Source organism: Oncorhynchus mykiss, chromosome 24, assembly GCF_013265735.2.
Source record: "Oncorhynchus mykiss isolate Arlee chromosome 24, USDA_OmykA_1.1, whole genome shotgun sequence".
NCBI lineage: Eukaryota > Metazoa > Chordata > Actinopteri > Salmoniformes > Salmonidae > Oncorhynchus > Oncorhynchus mykiss.
In genome coordinates this window covers 41,782,129-41,803,043 of record NC_048588.1, presented here as the reverse complement: position 1 = coordinate 41,803,043, position 20,915 = coordinate 41,782,129, and the positions used below count along the sequence as shown (strand labels likewise).

The window sequence follows — 20,915 nt, the reverse complement described above, 5'->3', positions numbered from 1 at the left end:
CTACAGGCTCATATTTAACCTTCATTCAAAACAAAAGGAAAAGCACATGTTTAGAGGACATTCATTTAATTCAGTCTACAGAAACCAACTCAGTCAATGCACACAATGTAGGAGTTAGCACCAGGATAATGTATCAAATCAAATGTTATTGGTCACATACACATGGTTAGCAGATGTTAATGGTCACATACACATGGTTAGCAGATGTTAATGGTCACATACACATGGTTAGCAGATGTTAATGGTCACATACACATGGTTAGCAGATGTTAATGGTCACATACACATGGTTAGCAGATGTTAATGGTCACATACACATGGTTAGCAGATGTTAATGGTCACATACACATGGTTAGCAGATGTTAATGGTCACATACACATGGTTAGCAGATGTTAATGGTCACATACACATGGTTAGCAGATGTTAATGGTCACATACACATGGTTAGCAGATGTTAATGGTCACATACACATGGTTAGCAGATGTTATTGGTCACATACACATGGTTAGCAGATGGTAATGGTCACATACACATGGTTAGCAGATGTTAATGGTCACATACACATGGTTAGCAGATGTTATTGGTCACATACACATGGTTAGCAGATGTTAATGGTCACATACACATGGTTAGCAGATGTTATTGGTCACATACACATGGTTAGCAGATGTTATTGGTCACATACACATGGTTAGCAGATGTTATTGGTCACATACACATGGTTAGCATATGTTAATGGTCACATACACATGGTTAGCAGATGTTAATGGTCACATACACATGGTTAGCAGATGTTAATGGTCACATACACATGGTTAGCAGATGTTAATGGTCACATACACATGGTTAGCAGATGTTAATGGTCACATACACATGGTTAGCAGATGTTAATGGTCACATACACATGGTTAGCAGATGTTAATTTGAGTGTTGCGAAATGCTGGTGCTTCTAGTTCCGACAATGCAGTAATAACCAACAAGTAATCTAACCTAACAATTCCACAACAACTACCTTATACACACAAGTGTAAAGGGATAAAGAATATGTACATAAAGATATATGAATGAGTGATGGTACAGAGCGGCATAGGCAAGATACAGTAGATGGTATCGAGTATAGTATATACATATGAGATGAGTATGTAAACAAAGTGGCATAGTTAAAGTGGCTAGTGATACATGTATTACATAAGGATACAGTCGATGATATAGAGTACAGTATATACGTATGCATATGAGATGAATAATGTAGGGTAAGTAACATTATATAAGGTAGCATTGTTTAAAGTGGCTAGTGAGACATTATTTACATCAATTTCCATTATTAAAGTGAGCTGGAGTTGAGTCAGTGTCAGTGTGTTGGCAGCAGCCACTCAATGTTAGTGGTGGCTGTTTAACAGTCTGATGGCCTTGAGATAGAAGCTGTTTTTCAGTCTCTCGGTCCCAGCTTTGATGCAGCTGTATACACTGTGATCTGTGTACAGCCTGCTCAACAGCAGTATAGCCGTCGCAGGAGACAACCTATTGAGACACTTCCATGCCACAATAAGTCAGAGTTCTCGGTCAATGTCAACAGTCCATCATGACACTCCTATCCAAAGAGCTGTTATAAAACCAGCCGTTATGGCCACAGAATATACACACACAAAATGGCTACTATTCAGAATGGGTGTTGGGACACTGTACTTTAGGTTCCCTGCCTGGTTATGTTGCTGTGTATGAGAAAGAAGAGGATATTAAGGTGCTTGGGTTTCCATCAAGACGACATCACACTTCCATCAAGACGACATCACACTTCCATCAAGACGACATCACACTTCCATCAAGACAACATCACACTTCCATCAAGATGACATCATACTTTTGTACAATTGCTTGTTTTTCGTTGGATGCCTGCGTCTGGAAGCTTGGAGTGCATTTGTAGTTCATTGAGGTTGATGGATTACATAGCTCTCTATTGGACAGAAATGTATAATCCAACATTGTCACATAGAACAGGAAGTCTCAGACATTCCAACATTGTCACATAGAACAGGAAGTCTCAGACATTGTCACATAGAACAGGAAGTCTCAGACATTCCAACATTGTCACATAGAACAGGAAGTCTCAGACATTCCAACATTGTCACATTGAACAGGAAGTCTCAGACATTGTCACATAGAACAGGAAGTCTCAGACATTCCAACATTGTCACGTAGAACAGGAAGTCCGGGACATACGTGGTATGATTAGAGAGAATGCCTGACCTACACCGCTATCTTCTCATCACACTGGACCGGTACCCCCTCCCCGCCCTCCCTCCCTCCACACCTGCATTCAGACACAGACATACAATAAGACAGCAGTATGAATACTGTGTAGCTCAGGGTGTGCAGGCTTTCATTACAGACCAGCTATAACCCACTTGTCTCCACTAATTTTTTATTTTTTTTAAACAACTAAATATGCGTTGGTCATTTGTGATCTTAGTTTAACTCTACTGTCAATCCAAGTCAGTAATGTCAGATTTTTGTTTTAAGGGGAGCAGTCCCCTTCACATAAAACAACCTGGAACAGGAAATGTCCTTTTCACCACATGGTCAAACAGAGCCGTTCGTCTGCCATGATCGTTAAGCTCCAAAGTTAATGGGAGATAAAGGTTAGAGGAGGGATATCACCTTGACAACGCTCTTCTCTCATTTATGTCTCTCCATCTGCCTCCTCTTTTTTCCAGAGGGCTATGATCCAACAGGTTTTATGTGTCTCTCGCTCTCCTTATCAGTCCTTTTTCTCTCTCTCTCTCTCTCTCTCTCTCTCTCTCTCTCTCTCTCTCTCTCTCTCTCTCTCTCTCTCTCTCTCTCTCTCTCTCTCTCTCTCTCTCTCTCTCTCTCTCTCTCTCTCTCTTTCTCTCCCTCTATCCACTTACCTTTAGTGATCTGAAAGGTGAGAGCAACATTGTGGACACATTGTTTTGTCACTGGTCTCTCTCTCTCTCTCTCTCTCAGGGGCAGACAACTGGATGCCCTGTAGCAGCTTCAGAGGCTGTGCTGAGGAACACCTGGTTACCACGGTGATGATGAACAGCCTCAGTCACATAGCCACACCCACCCGGAGAGGAGCATCCTCTGGTCAGGGGCTGTATACATCTGGTACGAGTTGTCTCTCTGGTGCCTGTGTGTGTGGGCTGTTTACATCTGGTACGAGTTGTCTCTCGTGTGTGTGTGTGTGTGGTGGTAATACTACGGAGATATCTAGTCCTTGGGTGGGATAAGTGAGTTAGCCTGCAATCTTAACCTCAATATTATATATATCATAAGTAGTTCAAGCCTGGTTCCTAAGATTGAAGAGTTAAACATGCTATGTCCATTTCACGTTGGTCCTTCATGATCTAGGAAATATAGATTTGTTAGTGTGTTTGTAAGATCCCCAGGAGTAGAGCTCACCTCTGTTTCTTCCTGTTCTGTGGTTTGATCCCCAGGAGTAGAGCTCATCTCTGTTTCTTCCTGTTCTGTGGTTTGACCCCCAGGAGTAGAGCTCACCTCTGTTTCTTCCTGTTCTGTGGTTTGACCCCCAGGAGTAGAGCTCACCTCTGTTTCTTCCTGCTCTGTGGTTTGACCCCCAGGAGTAGAGCTCACCTCTGTTTCTTCCTGCTCTGTGGTTTGACCCCCAGGAGTAGAGGCCATCTCTGTTTCTTCCTGTTCTGTGGTTTGATCCCCAGGAGTAGAGGCCATCTCTGTTTCTTCCTGTTCTGTGGTTTGACCCCCAGGAGTAGAGGCCATCTCTGTTTCTTCCTGTTCTGTGATTTGACCCCCAGGAGTAGAGGCCATCTCTGTTTCTTCCTGTTCTGTGGTTTGACCCCCAGGAGTAGAGGCCATCTCTGTTTCTTCCTGTTCTGTGATTTGACCCCCAGGAGTAGAGCTCACCTCTGTTTCTTCCTGCTCTGTGGTTTGACCCCCAGGAGTAGAGGCCACCTCTGTTTCTTCCTGTTCTGTGGTTTGACCCTCAGGTGTAGAGGCCATCTCTGTTTCTTCCTGCTCTGTGGTTTGACCCCCAGGAGTAGAGGCCATCTCTGTTTCTTCCTGCTCTGTGGTTTGACCCCCAGGAGTAGAGGCCATCTCTGTTTCTTCCTGTTCTGTGATTTGACCCCCAGGAGTAGAGCTCACCTCTGTTTCTTCCTGCTCTGTGGTTTGACCCCCAGGAGTAGAGGCCATCTCTGTTTCTTCCTGTTCTGTGGTTTGACCCCCAGGAGTAGAGGCCATCTCTGTTTCTTCCTGTTCTGTGATTTGACCCCCAGGAGTAGAGCTCATCTCTGTTTCTTCCTGTTCTGTGGTTTGACCCCCAGGAGTAGAGCTCATCTCTGTTTCTTCCTGTTCTGTGGTTTGACCCCCAGGAGTAGAGCTCACCTCTGTTTCTCCTCTCCTCCTCATAAATCTGTGTTGGCTTGTCTCGTATTTACTCTCAAACACACAGAACTCCATTTAACCTGCAATTAATGCAGCTCAGATTCCTGCGTATGGATACACTTTCCTGTCACCGACAACGCAGGTTTCATAAAGAGATTATACCGTGTTATCAGTCACACACACACACACACACACACACACAGGGAGAGAGAGGATTGGGAGCTGGTCCAGTGGTGTGTTCCTCTCATCACTCTCTAGGAGCTCAGAAACACTGAGGTAATCTGTTTACGTTGTGACACGGCTAATACCGCCTGCTGCTAATCAAATCACTACAGTCCCTTTGCGAAACCATCTCTCCCTTCCTCTTCCTCACCCCGCTCCCTCCGCCTTTCTTCTCTCGAAGTCTGTACCATGTCTTTCTTTTACGGTGTTTATGACCCAGTTTTACTCAGGACGGCTCTACTCTGTCTGTTTATGGCCCAGTTTTACCCAGGACGCCTCTACTCTGTCTGTTTATGGCCCAGTTTTACCCAGGACGGCTCTGCTCTGTCTGTTTATGGCCCAGTTTTACCCAGGACGGCTCTACTCTGTCTGTTTATGACCCAGTTTTACCCAGGACGGCTCTACTCTGTCTGTTTATGGCCCAGTTTTACCCAGGACGGCTCTACTCTGTCTGTTTATGGCCCAGTTTTACCCAGGACGGCTCTACTCTGTCTGTTTATGGCCCAGTTTTACCCAGGACGGCTCTACTCTGTCTGTTTATGGCCCGGTTTTACCCAGGACGGCTCTACTCTGTCTGTTTATGGCCCAGTTTTACCCAGGACGGCTCTACTCTGTCTGTTTATGGCCCGGTTTTACCCAGGACGGCTCTGCTCTGTCTGTTTATGGCCCAGTTTTACCCAGGACGGCTCTACTCTGTCTGTTTATGACCCAGTTTTACCCAGGACGGCTCTACTCTGTCTGTTTATGGCCCAGTTTTACCCAGGACGGCTCTACTCTGTCTGTTTATGGCCCAGTTTTACCCAGGACGGCTCTACTCTGTCTGTTTATGGCCCAGTTTTACCCAGGACGGCTCTACTCTGTCTGTTTATGGCCCAGTTTTACCCAGGACGGCTCTGCTCTGTCTGTTTATGGCCCAGTTTTACCCAGGACGGCTCTACTCTGTCTGTTTATGGCCCGGTTTTACCCAGGACGGCTCTACTCTGTTTATCATATCCAGTAAGACCCAGGATGGGACATGCCCCCCTCAGAGAGAGACACACAGCTTAATGTGAGCTCGCACATTTTTCAACATGTTTTTTACAAAAGGATAGTTTTGAGTAAGAGAAACTTAGATTTTTCGTCAGGGACATATACAGGATACTACCCTCCACAACACTATGTCACCAGGACATATACAGGATAATCCCCTTCACAACATAACCATCACTATGTCACCAGGACATATACAGGATACTACCCTCCACAACACTATGTCACCAGGACATATACAGGATACTACCCTCCACAGCATAACCTACACTATATCACCAGGACATATACAGGATACTGCCCTCCACAACACAACCTTCACTATGTCACCAGGACATATACAGGATACTACCCTCCACAACACTATGTCACCAGGACATATACAGGATACTACCCTCCACAACACTATGTCACCAGGACATATACAGGATAATCCCCTTCACAACATAACCATCACTATGTCACCAGGACATATACAGGATACTACCCTCCACAACACTATGTCACCAGGACATATACAGGATACTACCCTCCACAGCATAACCTACACTATATCACCAGGACATATACAGGATACTGCCCTCCACAACACAACCTTCACTATGTCACCAGGACATATACAGGATACTACCCTCCACAACACTATGTCACCAGGACATATACAGGATACTACCCTCCACAACACTATGTCACCAGGACATATACAGGATACTACCCTCCACAGCATGGCCTTCACTACGTCACCAGGACATATACAGGATACTACCCTCTACAGCATAACCTTCACTATGTCACCAGGACATATACAGGATACTACCCTCTACAGCATAACCTTCACTATGTCACCAGGACATATACAGGATACTGCCCTCCACAGCATAACCTTCACTATGTCACCAGGACATATACAGGATACTACCCTCCACAACACTATGTCACCAGGACATATACAGGATACTACCCTCCACAACACTATGTCACCAGGACATATACAGGATACTACCCTCCACAACACTATGTCACCAGGACATATACAGGATACTACCCTCCACAACACTATGTCACCAGGACATATACAGGATACTACCCTCTACAACACTATTTCACCAGGACATATACAGGATACTGCCCTCCACAACACTATGTCACCAGGACATATACAGGATACTACCCTCTACAACACTATCTCACCAGGACATATACAGGATACTGCCCTCCACAACATGGCCTTCGCTCCAGATCAAACCTACAACCTAATTTTGACCAAAATTAACCGGAGAGATTACTGCTTCCAAGGTTTTATTTTTCCAAGCTATACGGAGGATGTTGTACGGAGGATGTTGTACGGAGGATGTTGTACGGAGGATGTTGTACGGAGGATGTTGTTAGGAGGATGTTGTACGGAGGATGTTGTAGGGAGGATGTTGTTAGGAGGATGTTGTTAGGAGGATGTTGTTAGGAGGATGTTGTACGGAGGATGTTGTACGGAGGATGTTGTACGGAGGATGTTGTACGGAGGATGTTGTATGGAGGATGTTGTACGGAGGATGTTGTACGGAGGATGTTGTACGGAGGATGTTGTTAGGAGGATGTTGTTAGGAGGATGTTGTACGGAGGATGTTGTACGGAGGATGTTGTACGGAGGGTGTTGTACGGAGGATGTTGTACGGAGGATGTTGTTAGGAGGATGTTGTACGGAGGGTGTTGTACGGAGGATGTTGTACGGAGGGTGTTGTACGGAGGATGTTGTACGGAGGATGTTGTTAGGAGGATGTTGTACGGAGGATGTTGTACGGAGGGTGTTGTACGGAGGATGTTGTACGGAGGGTGTTGTACGGAGGATGTTGTACGGAGGATGTTGTTAGGAGGATGTTGTACGGAGGGTGTTGTACGGAGGATGTTGTACGGAGGATGTTGTTAGGAGGATGTTGTTAGGAGGATGTTGTTAGGAGGATGTTGTACGGAGGATGTTGTACGGAGGATGTTGTTAGGAGGATGTTGTACGGAAGATGTTGTACGGAGGATGTTGTACGGAGGATGTTGTTAGGGGGATGTTGTACGGAGGGTTCTCTAGCCAACAAACAGCAGACCTGAGGACACCATTCCTACCTGGAACTGAGCCAGATACAAATTCAATTAGCACTAAGGTGTGAAGTAAAAGTCCTTTCGGCTCTTTGAAGCGTCCTCTGAAGTCCCCTCCTGTTGTTCAAAGACCATCACTGGCATTTAATACAGGAAATCTGCCTCCAGAAATAAAAGCTGCTCCAAAGTAGGTGGGACACCTACTCCCATTTCCTACTCAACTGCCTGCTGCACTGCCCTGTCTGGTACAGGTACCCCCACCACACTCCCCCCTCTCCCCCTGGCCTGTCTCCCCCTGTCTGGTACAGGTACCCCCACCACACTCCCCCCTCTCCCCCTGGCCTGTCTCCCCCTGTCTGGTACAGGTACCCCCACCACACTCCCTCTCTCCCTGGTCTGTCTCTCCCTGTCTGGTACAGGTACCCCCACCACACTCACCTCTCTCCCTGGCCTGTCTCCCCCTGTCTGGTACAGGTACCCCCACCACACTCACCTCTCTCCCTGGTCTGTCTCTCCCTGTCTGGTACAGGTACCCCCACCACACTCCCCCCTCTCCCCCTGGCCTGTCTCCCCCTGTCTGGTACAGGTTCCTCCACCATACTCTCCCCTCTCTCCCTGGCCTGTCTCCCCCTGTCTGGTACAGGTACCTCCACCACACTCCCCCCTCTCTCCCCCCTCTCTCTCCCTGGCCTGTCTCTCCCTGTCTGGTACAGGTACCTCCACCACACTCCCCCCTCTTTCCCTGGCCTGTCTCCCCCTGTCTGGTACAGGTACCTCCACCACACTCCCCCCTCTCTCCCTGGTCTGTCTCTCCCTGTCTGGTACAGGTACCTCCACCACACTCCCCCCTCTCTCCCCCCTCTCTCTCCCTGGCCTGTCTCCCCCTGTCTGGTACCGGTACCTCCACCACACTCCCCCCTCTCTCCCTGGCCTGTCTCCCCCTGTCTGGTACAGGTACCTCCACCACACTCCCCCCTCTCTCCCTGGCCTGTCTCCCCCTGTCTGGTACAGGTACCTCCACCACACTCCCTCTTTCCCCAGCTTTCTCTCGCCTCCAGAACACTCTGTTGGAGCGAGAGACTCTGAACTTACAATGGCTAGCCCCAAGTCGTTATAGATTCAAAACATTTTCTCATGCATTTTGCTATGTGCCTCATAACTCCTGCGTACTTTGTTGACTACAAACATTCTTTACCCAACCGTGGGACCCAACTATGTTTGTTGATGATATCTGGAAATGTCTATGTACACCCTGTCCCGTCTGCAGTCGCTAGCCCCAATTCTGACTTGTGCTCTGATATCTGCTTCACTGATTTCTGCTCCCGTAAAAGCCCGGGTTTTCTGCACGTTAACCTGTTGAGTGTATTTTGAGTATTTTGAGCCTTCGTTCATGAACTGGCTTCTGTAAAATGGTATAGAATCAGCTTGATCCCCTCTGTCCAAGACGCTTGGACCTTCTTTTTTTGATATTTTCAGTGGTTTTGTTAACTTCTTGGTGACTGTGGGGCAGTATTGAGTAGCTTGGATGAATAAGGTGCCAGAAAATCTTCTGTCTCAGCCACAAAGGGAGTACCCCAAGGCTCAATCCTAGGCCCCACGCTCTTTTCATTTTACATCAACCACATAGCTCAGGCAGTAGGAAGCTCTCTCATCTATTTATATGCAGATGATACAGTCTTATGCTCAGCTGGCCCCTCCCCGGATTTTGTGTTAAATGCTCTACAACAAAGCTTTCTTAGTGTCCAACAAGCTTTCTCTGCCCTTAACCTTGTTCTGAACACCTCCAAAACAAACGGTCATGTGGTTTGGTAAGAAGAATGCCCCTCTCCCCACAGGTGTGATTACTACCTCTGAGGGTTTAGAGCTTGAGGTAGTCACCTCATACAAGGACTTGGGAGTATAGCTAGACGGCGCACTGTCCTTCTCTCAGCACATATCAAAGCTGCAGGCTAAAGTTAAATCTAGACTTGGTTTCCTCTATCGTAATCGCTCCTCTTTCACCCCAGCCGCCAAACTAACCCTGGTTCAGATGACCATCCTACCCATAGATTATGGAGATGTAATTTATAGATCGGCAGGTAAGGGTGCTCTTGAGCGGCTCGATGTTGTTTACCATTTGGCCATCAGATTTGCCACCAATGCTCCTTATAGGACACATCACTGCACTCTGTACTCCTCTGTAAACTGGTCATCTCTGTATACCCGTCGCAAGACCCACTGGTTGATGCTTATTTATAAAACCCTCTTAGGCCTCACTCCCCCCTATCTGAGATATCTACTGCAGCCCTCATCCTCCACATACAACACCCGTTCTGCCAGTCACATTCTGTTAAAGGTCCCTAAAGCACACACATCCCTGGGTCGCTCATCTTTTCAGTTCGCTGCAGCTAGCGACTGGAACGAGCTGCAACAAACACTCAAACTGGAATGTTTTATCTCAATCTCTTCATTCAAGGACTCAATCATAGACACTCTTAACTGACAGTTGTGGCTGCTTTGCGTGATGTATTGTTGTCTCTACCTTCTTGCCCTTTGTGTTGTTGTCTGTACCCAGTAATGTTTGTACTCTGTTTTGTGCTCCTACCATGTTGTGTTGCTACCATGTTGTTGTTATGTTGCTACCATGCTGTGTTGTCATGTGTTGTTGCCTTGCTATGCTGTAGGTGTCTCGTTATGTCGTGTTGTGTTGTCTCTCTTGTTGTGATGTGTGTTTTGTCCTATATTTATATTGTATTTATTTATATATTTTTTTAGCCCATCATTGTAAATAATAATTTGTTCTTAACTGACTTGCCTAGTTAATTAAAGGTTCAATAAATAAAATATATAAATGGCTCTACTCTGTTTATCATGTCCAGTATGACCCAGTATGACCCAGGATGGCTCTACTTCTGTTTATCATGTCCAGTATGACCCAGTATGACCCAGGATGGCTCTACTCTGTTTATCATATCCATTATGACCCAGGATGGCTCTACTCTGTTTATCATATCCATTATGACCCAGGATGGCTCTACTCTGTTTATCATATCCATTATGACCCAGGATGGCTCTACTCTGTTTATCATATCCATTATGACCCAGGATGGCTCTACTCTGTTTATCATGTCCAGTATGACCCAGGATGGCTCTACTCTGTTTATCATGTCCAGTATGACCCAGGATGGCTCTACTCTGTTTATCATATCCATTATGACCCAGGATGGCTCTACTCTGTTTATCATATCCATTATGACCCAGGATGGATCTACTCTGTTTATCATGTCCAGTATGACCCAGTATGACCCAGGATGGCTCTACTCTGTTTATCATATCCATTATGACCCAGGATGGCTCTACTCTGTTTATCATGTCCAGTATGACCCAGGATGGCTCTACTCTGTTTATCATGTCCAGTATGACCCAGGATGGCTCTACTCTGTTTATCATATCCAGTATGACCCAGGATGGCTCTACTCTGTTTATCATGTCCAGTATGACCCAGGATGGCTCTACTCTGTTTATCATGTCCAGTATGACCCAGGATGGCTCTACTCTGTTTATCATATCCAGTATGACCCAGTATGACCCAGGATGGCTCTACTCTGTTTATCATATCCAGTATGACCCAGTATGACCCAGGATGGCTCTACTCTGTTTATCATGTCCAGTATGACCCAGGATGGCTCTACTCTGTTTATCATATCCAGAATGAATCAGGATGACCCAGTATTTTTTATGTAATTTATTTTTATTTTAACCTTTATTTAACTTGGCAAGTCAGTTAATTAAGAACAAATTCTTAGTTACAATGACGACCTACCAAAAGTCCTCCTGCGGGGACGTGGGCTGGGATTTTATAAATACATAAATAGGACATTCACGACAAGAAATGTATGACCCAGGACGGCTTTACTCTGTCCCTGCATCTCTGTGTCCTGTGTTTGTTTATCTCATACTATGTCTGTGTGCCTCTGTGTTCTGTATCTGCTGCAGTAAGGCATGTGGTGTGATGCGGCGAGTGTGAAACTCCCACTGACAGATGATAGAGAGAGAAGGAGGGAGTGAATCTGGAGTAAAATACTTTTAACACTGCAGCTGCAGAAGCAGCACAGGGCAGCGTTCAGCAAAGTGACACACACACACACACACACATACACACACTCACTCACACTCACACACACACACACACACACTCACACACACACACACACACACACACACACACACACACACACACACACACACACACACCCTTTCTAAGGGCGCCAGGGTTGCAACTCACAATGGGCAGGTGGATGTTCAATCTGATTCAATGTGATGCGACTCCCTGCAGTGGAGAGATAAAACACCAGTGATTATATAGACACTGCAGTAGAGAGATAAAACACCAGTGATTATATAGACACTGCAGTAGAGAGATAAAACACCAGTGATTATATAGACACTGCAGTAGAGAGAGATAAAACACCAGTGATTATATAGACACTGCAGTAGAGAGAGATAAAACACCAGTGATTATATAGACACTGTAGTAGAGAGATAAAACACCAGTGATTATATAGACACTGTAGTAGAGAGATAAAACACCAGTGATTATATAGACACTGTAGTAGAGAGATAAAACACCAGTGATTATATAGACACTGCAGTAGAGAGATAAAACACCAGTGATTATATAGACACTGTAGTAGAGAGATAAAACACCAGTGATTATATAGCCACTGTAGTAGAGAGATAAAACACCAGTGATTATATAGACACTGCAGTAGAGAGAGATAAAACACCAGTGATTATATAGACACTGTAGTAGAGAGATAAAACACCAGTGATTATATAGACACTGTATTAGAGAGATAAAACACCAGTGATTATATAGACACTGCAGTAGAGAGAGATAAAACACCAGTGATTATATAGACACTGTAGTAGAGAGAGATAAAACACCAGTGATTATATAGACACTGCAGTAGAGAGAGATAAAACACCAGTGATTATATAGACACTGTAGTAGAGAGATAAAACACCAGTGATTATATAGACACTGTAGTAGAGAGATAAAACACCAGTGATTATATAGACACTGCAGTAGAGAGAGATAAAACACCAGTGATTATATAGACACTGTAGTAGAGAGAGATAAAACACCAGTGATTATATAGACACTGTAGTAGAGAGATAAAACACCAGTGATTATATAGACACTGTAGTAGAGAGAGATAAAACACCAGTGATTATATAGACACTGCAGTAGAGAGAGATAAAACACCAGTGATTATATAGACACTGTAGTAGAGAGAGATAAAACACCAGTGATTATATAGACACTGTAGTAGAGAGATAAAACACCAGTGATTATATAGACACTGTAGTAGAGAGAGATAAAACACCAGTGATTATATAGACACTGTAGTAAAGAGATAAAACACCAGTGATTATATAGACACTGCAGTAGAGAGATAAAACACAAGTGATTATATAGACACTGTAGTAGAGAGAGATAAAACACCAGTGATTATATAGACACTGTAGTAGAGAGAGATAAAACACCAGTGATTATATAGACACTGCAGTAGAGAGATAAAACACCAGTGATTATATAGACACTGTAGTAGAGAGATAAAACACCAGTGATTATATAGACACTGCAGTAGAGAGATAAAACACCAGTGATTATATAGACACTGCAGTAGAGAGAGATAAAACACCAGTGATTATATAGACACTGTAGTAGAGAGATAAAACACCAGTGATTATATAGACACTGTAGTAGAGAGATAAAACACCAGTGATTTTATAGACACTGTAGTAGAGAGATAAAACACCAGTGATTATATAGACACTGCAGTAGAGAGAGATAAAACACCAGTGATTATATAGACACTGTAGTAGAGAGATAAAACACCAGTGATTATATAGACACTGTAGTAGAGAGATAAAACACCAGTGATTATATAGACACTGCAGTAGAGAGAGATAAAACACCAGTGATTATATAGACACTGCAGTAGAGAGAGATAAAACACCAGTGATTATATAGACACTGTAGTAGAGAGATAAAACACCAGTGATTATATAGACACTGCAGTAGAGAGATAAAACACCAGTGATTATATAGACACTGTAGTAGAGAGATAAAACACCAGTGATTATATAGACACTGCAGTAGAGAGAGATAAAACACCAGTGATTATATAGACACTGCAGTAGAGAGAGATAAAACACCAGTGATTATATAGACACTGTAGTAGAGAGATAAAACACCAGTGATTATATAGACACTGCAGTAGAGAGAGATAAAACACCAGTGATTATATAGACACTGTAGTAGAGAGAGATAAAACACCAGTGATTATACAGACACTGCAGTAGAGAGAGATAAAACACCAGTGATTATATAGACACTGTAGTAGAGAGATAAAACACCAGTGATTATATAGACACTGCAGTAGAGAGATAAAACACCAGTGATTATATACACTGCAGCAGAGAGAGATAAAACACCAGTGATTATATAGACACTGCAGTAGAGAGAGATAAAACACCAGTGATTATACAGACACTGCAGTAGAGAGAGATAAAACACCAGTGATTATATAGACACTGTAGTAGAGAGATAAAACACCAGTGATTATATAGACACTGTAGTAGAGAGATAAAACACCAGTGATTATATAGACACTGCAGTAGAGCGATAAAACACCAGTGATTATACAGACACTGCAGTAGAGAGAGATAAAACACCAGTGATTATATAGACACTGTAGTAGAGAGATAAAACACCAGTGATTATATAGACACTGCAGTAGAGAGATAAAACACCAGTGATTATATAGACACTGTAGTAGAGAGATAAAACACCAGTGATTATATAGACACTGCAGTAGAGAGAGATAAAACACCAGTGATTATATAGACACTGCAGTAGAGAGATAAAACACCAGTGATTATATAGACACTGTAGTAGAGAGAGATAAAACACCAGTGATTATATAGACACTGTAGTAAAGAGATAAAACACCAGTGATTATATAGACACTGCAGTAGAGAGATAAAACACCAGTGATTATATTGACACTGTAGTAGAGAGATAAAACACCAGTGATTATATAGACACTGCAGTAGAGAGATAAAACACCAGTGATTATATAGACACTGCAGTAGAGAGAGATAAAACACCAGTGATTATACAGACACTGCAGTAGAGAGATAAAACACCAGTGATTATATTGACACTGTAGTAGAGAGATAAAACACCAGTGATTATATAGACACTGCAGTAGAGAGATAAAACACCAGTGATTATATACACTGCAGCAGAGAGAGATAAAACACCAGTGATTATACAGACACTGCAGTAGAGAGATAAAACACCAGTGATTATATTGACACTGTAGTAGAGAGATAAAACACCAGTGATTATATAGACACTGCAGTAGAGAGAGATAAAACACCAGTGATTATACAGACACTGCAGTAGAGAGATAAAACACCAGTGATTATATTGACACTGTAGTAGAGAGATAAAACACCAGTGATTATATAGACACTGCAGTAGAGAGAGATAAAACACCAGTGATTATATAGACTTCTACCTCTTTCTCCCCCTCTCTCATTCTGTCTCACTTGCTTTCTCCTGCATCCTTTCATTATCTGTCTCTCTCTATATCTCTCGTCTCTCTTCTCCTTTCTTTTCCTCCCACCTCTACCTATGTTCTCTACTACTTCCTGGTTATTTGGTGTTGTGCTAATCACACTTCCTCCTCTCTGTCTGTCTGTCCGTCCGTCCATCCATTACATGTCTTACTGGTGTTTCAGGTAGATCTACTCCAAGGCTGTCCTCCCGTCCTACCAGTGCTCTGTCTCGCCCTGTCTCTGGCACCATGTCCCATCCCGTGTCCCGTCCTCTGTCTCGAGCGGCTAAGGAGATCCTGGACGTCTGTCTCGTGGACCAGACCGGCTGTGAGGACCCTGACCTGGAGCAGGACATAGACACACAGGCTCTCAGCAGCCTGGTGGAGGAGTTCCGATTGATGGCTACAGGTACAAACACACAAACACACAAATGACATATTTTATTGAATCCAACAATCAAATGTACAAAAAAAAGGATCCAAACATTTCAAAGGTCCCTGTATGCATGAAGGGAACAGGAAGTACCTCCTTCTCCACACAGCTAGACTGACCACGACAGCTGAAACAGAACAGTACCTCCTCCTCCACACAGCTAGACTGACCACGACAGCTGAAACAGAACAGTACCTCCTTCTCCACACAGCTAGACTGCCCAAGACAGCTGAAACAGAACAGTACCTCCTCCTCCACACAGCTAGACTGACCACGACAGCTGAAACAGAACAGTACCTCCTTCTCCACACAGCTAGACTGCCCCCGACAGCTGAAACAGATTAGTACCTCCTCCTCCACACAGCTAGACTGCCCACGACAGCTGAAACAGAACAGTACCTCCTTCTCCACACAGCTAGACTGCCCCCGACAGCTGCAACAGATTAGTACCTCCTTCTCCAAACAGCTAGACTTCCCCCGACAGCTGAAACAGAGAAGTACCTCCTCCAACAACTAGACTGACCACGACAGCTGCAACAGATTAGTACCTCCTTCTCCAAACAGCTAGACTTCCCCCGACAGCTGAAACAGAGAAGTACCTCCTTCTCCAAACAGCTAGACTTCCCCCGACAGCTGAAACAGAGAAGTACCTCCTCCAACAACTAGGCTGACCACGACAGCTGCAACAGATTAGTACCTCCTTCTCCAAACAGCTAGACTGCCCAAGACAGCTGAAATAGATTAGTACCTCCTTCTCCAAACAGCTAGGCTGCCCAAGACAGCTGAAACAGATTAGTACCTCCTTCTCCAAACAGCTAGACTGACCACGACAGCTGAAATAGATTAGTACCTCCTTCTCCAAACAGCTAGGCTGCCCAAGACAGCTGAAACAGATTAGTACCTCCTTCTCCAAACAGCTAGGCTGCCCAAGACAGCTGAAATAGATTAGTACCTCCTTCTCCAAACAGCTAGGCTGCCCAAGACAGCTGAAACAGATTAGTACCTCCTTCTCCAAACAGCTAGGCTGCCCAAGACAGCTGAAATAGATTAGTACCTCCTTCTCCAAACAGCTAGACTGCCCACGACAGCTGAAACAGAGAAGTACCTCCTCCAACATCTAGACTGCCCACGACAGCTGAAACAGATTAGTACCTCCTTCTCCAAACAGCTAGACTGACCACGACAGCTGAAATAGATTAGTACCTCCTTCTCCACACAGCTAGGCTGCCCAAGACAGCTGAAATAGATTAGTACCTCCTTCTCCAAACAGCTAGGCTGCCCAAGACAGCTGAAACAAAGAAGTACCTCCTCCAAACAGCTAGACTGACCACGACAGCTGAAATAGATTAGTACCTCCTTCTCCAAACAGCTAGACTGCCCACGACAGCTGAAATAGATTAGTACCTCCTTCTCCAAACAGGTAGACTGACCACGACAGCTGAAATAGATTAGTACCTCCTTCTCCAAACAGCTAGGCTGCCCAAGACAGCTGAAATAGATTAGTACCTCCTTCTCCAAACAGCTAGGCTGCCCAAGACAGCTGAAACAGATTAGTACCTCCTTCTCCAAACAGCTAGGCTGACCACGACAGCTGAAACAGACTCCATTACATTTGACTAGAATACAGAATAGGTCATGGTTTGCAGGGTACCAGAGTGCTACATTATATTTTGTTGATAGAACTTGTAGCCTCGCCTTAACAGTAAAGGTGAGAATGTCCTCACCAACAGCAGCATTCTAGTACATGGAACGGGAGACAGAGAGGTCAGTAGCTGGGAGACAGAGAGGTCAGTAGCTGGGAGACAGAGAGGTCAGTAGCTGGGAGACAGAGAGGTCAGTAGCTGGGAGACAGAGTGGTCAGTAGCTGGGAGACAGAGAGGTCAGTAGCTGGGAGACAGAGAGGTCAGTAGCTGGGAGACAGAAAGGTCAGTAGCTGGGAGACAGAGAGGTCAGTAGCTGGGAGACAGAGAGGTCAGTAGCTGGGAGACAGAGAGGTCAGTAGCTGGGAGACAGAGAGGTCAGTAGCTACATCCGTCTGATACCAAGGGGTCCTGCATGAAGGATGAGATGTTCATGGTGACAGAATCCTCCACAACAACATCCGTCACTGGCTCAGTTTACCTGTCAGTCCGTGTCCACCTGAGCACACACACACACACACACACACACACTAGTTAGTTAGTTTGTTTTTGATGATGATGATGATGATGGTGGTGGTGGTGATGGTGGTGGTGATGATGGTGGTGGTGATGATGATGATGATGATGATGATGATGATGATATTGTCTGTGTTGTGATGATAGAATGTCTCCCAGATTCAGATCTGTACCAGGTGTCCACCTCTGCGGGGGGCGGAGCTGAAAAAGAGGGGCGTGTCAGGAGGCGGGGCTCCTTCCGGTAGGTATATTCTGTATATTCGTTTCCCTGGGGACCAGACACTCATTAGCTGCAGCTCGTTAGAGATGGTGCCTCGTTAGCATTCTTCCTGCTGAATCATTAAAACAACAAACACACACAGGCATACACTCTGCCCCTCCCTACCCCAGCCATTAGTTACTGTGTACATTTGCGTGTGTGTGTGTGTGTGTGTGTGTGTGTGTGTGTGTGTGTGTGTGTGTGTGTGTGTGTGTGTGTGTGTGTGTGTGTCTGTGTGTCTGTGTGTTCATGGGCCTGTGAGCAGCATGTTTATGGACAAGATCAAAACATAGGTCTCTGTACATTCCTTCTCTTAAAGCCATATTCTGCTGTCTGACCACTGAGTCATCAACCCAGATGGCTTAGTTTACTCCTATACAGAATAGGGTTAGGGTTAGGGTCAGGGTTAGGGTTAGGGTTAGGAATAGGGTCAGGGTTAGGGTTAGGGTCAGGGTTAGGGTCAGGGTCAGGGTTAGGGTTAGGGTTAGAAATAGCGTTAACCGTGTTCATGTGTGTGTGTTGCTTTTTCTTTGAGTGTGTTTTTTGTTTGTTGTCTGTTTAGTTTGTGTGATGGAATTGCTGTGGTTGGTTGTCTTTGTGTCAGGAAGAGGGTTTAGCATGTGGATGTGTTCATCTCTCCCTCCGTCCGTCCTAGATGAAGTGTGTAATCTTTGTGTGTCAGGAAGAGGGTTTAGCATGTGGATGTGTTCATCTCTCCCTCCCTCCGTCCTAGATGTAGTGTGTAATCTCTGTCTTTTGTCCTCTCTGTCCCTCCGTCCTAGATGAAGTGTGTAATCTCTGTCTTTTGTCCGCTCTGTCCCTCCGTCCTAGATGAAGTGTGTAATCTCTGTCTTTTGTCCTCTCTGTCCCTCCGTCCTAGATGAAGTGTGTAATCTCTGACTTTTGTCCTCTCTGTCCCTCCGTCCTAGATGAAGTGTGTAATCTCTGTCTTTTGTCCTCTCTGTCCCTCCGTCCTAGATGAAGTGTGTAATCTCTGTCTTTTGTCCTCTCTGTCCCTCCGTCCTAGATGAAGTGTGTAATCTCTGACTTTTGTCCTCTCTGTCCCTCCGTCCTAGATGAAGTGTGTAATCTCTGTCTTTTGTCCTCTCTGTCCCTCCGTCCTAGATGAAGTGTGTAATCTCTGTCTTTTGTCCTCTCTGTCCCTCCGTCCTAGATGAAGTGTGTAATCTCTGTCTTTTGTCCTCTCTGTCCCTCCGTCCTAGATGAAGTGTGTAATCTCTGTCTTTTGTCCGCTCTGTCCCTCCGTCCTAGATGAAGTGTGTAATCTCTGTCTTTTGTCCTCTCTGTCCCTCCGTCCTAGATGAAGTGTGTAATCTCTGACTTTTGTCCTCTCTGTCCCTCCGTCCTAGATGAAGTGTGTAATCTCTGTCTTTTGTCCTCTCTGTCCCTCCGTCCTAGATGAAGTGTGTAATCTCTGTCTTTTGTCCTCTCTGTCCCTCCGTCCTAGATGAAGTGTGTAATCTCTGACTTTTGTCCTCTCTGTCCCTCCGTCCTAGATGAAGTGTGTAATCTCTGTCTTTTGTCCTCTCTGTCCCTCCGTCCTAGATGAAGTGTGTAATCTCTGTCTTTTGTCCTCTCTGTCCCTCCGTCCTAGATGAAGTGTGTAATCTCTGTCTTTTGTCCTCTCTGTCCCTCCGTCCTAGATGAAGTGTGTAATCTCTGTCTTTTGTCCTCTCTGTCCCTCCGTCCTAGATGAAGTGTGTAATCTCTGTCTTTTGTCCTCTCTGTCCCTCCGTCCTAGATGAAGTGTGTAATCTCTGTCTTTTGTCCTCTCTGTCCCTCCGTCCTAGATGAAGTGTGTAATCTCTGTCTTTTGTCCTCTCTGTCCCTCCGTCCTAGATGAAGTGTGTAATCTCTGTCTTTTGTCCTCTCTGTCCCTCCGTCCTAGATGAAGTGTGTAATCTCTGTCTTTTGTCCTCTCTGTCCCTCCGTCCTAGATGAAGTGTGTAATCTCTGTCTTTTGTCCTCTCTGTCCCTCCGTCCTAGATGAAGTGTGTAATCTCTGTCTTTTGTCCTCTCTGTCCCTCCGTCCTAGATGAAGTGTGTAATCTCTGTCTTTTAACCTCTCTGTCCCTCCGTCCTAGATGAAGTGTGTAATCTCTGTCTTTTGTCCTCTCTGTCCCTCCATCCTAGATGAAGTGTGTAATCTCTGTCTTTTGTCCTCTCTGTCCCTCCGTCCTAGATGAAGTGTGTAATCTCTGTCTTTTGTCCTCTCTGTCCCTCCGTCCTAGATGAAGTGTGTAATCTCTGTCTTTTGTCCTCTCTGTCCCTCCGTCCTAGATGAAGTGTGTAATCTCTGTCTTTTGTCCTCTCTGTCCCTCCGTCCTAGATGAAGTGTGTAATCTCTGTCTTTTGTCCTCTCTGTCCCTCCGTCCTAGATGAAGTGTGTAATCTCTGTCTTTTGTCCTCTCTGTCCCTCCGTCCTAGATGAAGTGTGTAATCTCTGTCTTTTGTCCTCTCTGTCCCTCCGTCCTAGATGAAGTGTGTAATCTCTGTCTTTTGTCCTCTCTGTCCCTCCGTCCTAGATGAAGTGTGTAATCTCTGTCTTTTGTCCTCTCTGTCCCTCCGTCCTAGATGAAGTGTGTAATCTCTGTCTTTTGTCCTCTCTGTCCCTCCGTCCTAGATGAAGTGTGTAATCTCTGTCTTTTGTCCTCTCTGTCCTCTCGTTCCGTTGGTCACATTAAGTAATAGAACGTCAGCGTTCAGAACGGACAG

At 45.0% G+C, this 20,915-nt stretch overlaps 1 protein-coding gene across 2 annotated transcripts in view; it reads left to right on the top strand.

Annotated features, from left to right (window-relative positions):
* The window catches only part of zbbx (zinc finger, B-box domain containing), an 88,592-nt gene that overhangs the window by 62,504 nt on the left and 5,173 nt on the right, over positions 1–20,915 (top strand). For both annotated transcript variants that reach the window (XM_036961523.1, XM_036961521.1), the window contains exons 17-19: positions 2,988–3,131; positions 15,516–15,740; positions 18,080–18,161. In XM_036961523.1, coding sequence (XP_036817418.1) covers positions 2,988–3,131; positions 15,516–15,740; positions 18,080–18,161 — 451 coding nt within the window. The remainder of the gene's footprint in view (positions 1–2,987; positions 3,132–15,515; positions 15,741–18,079; positions 18,162–20,915) is intronic.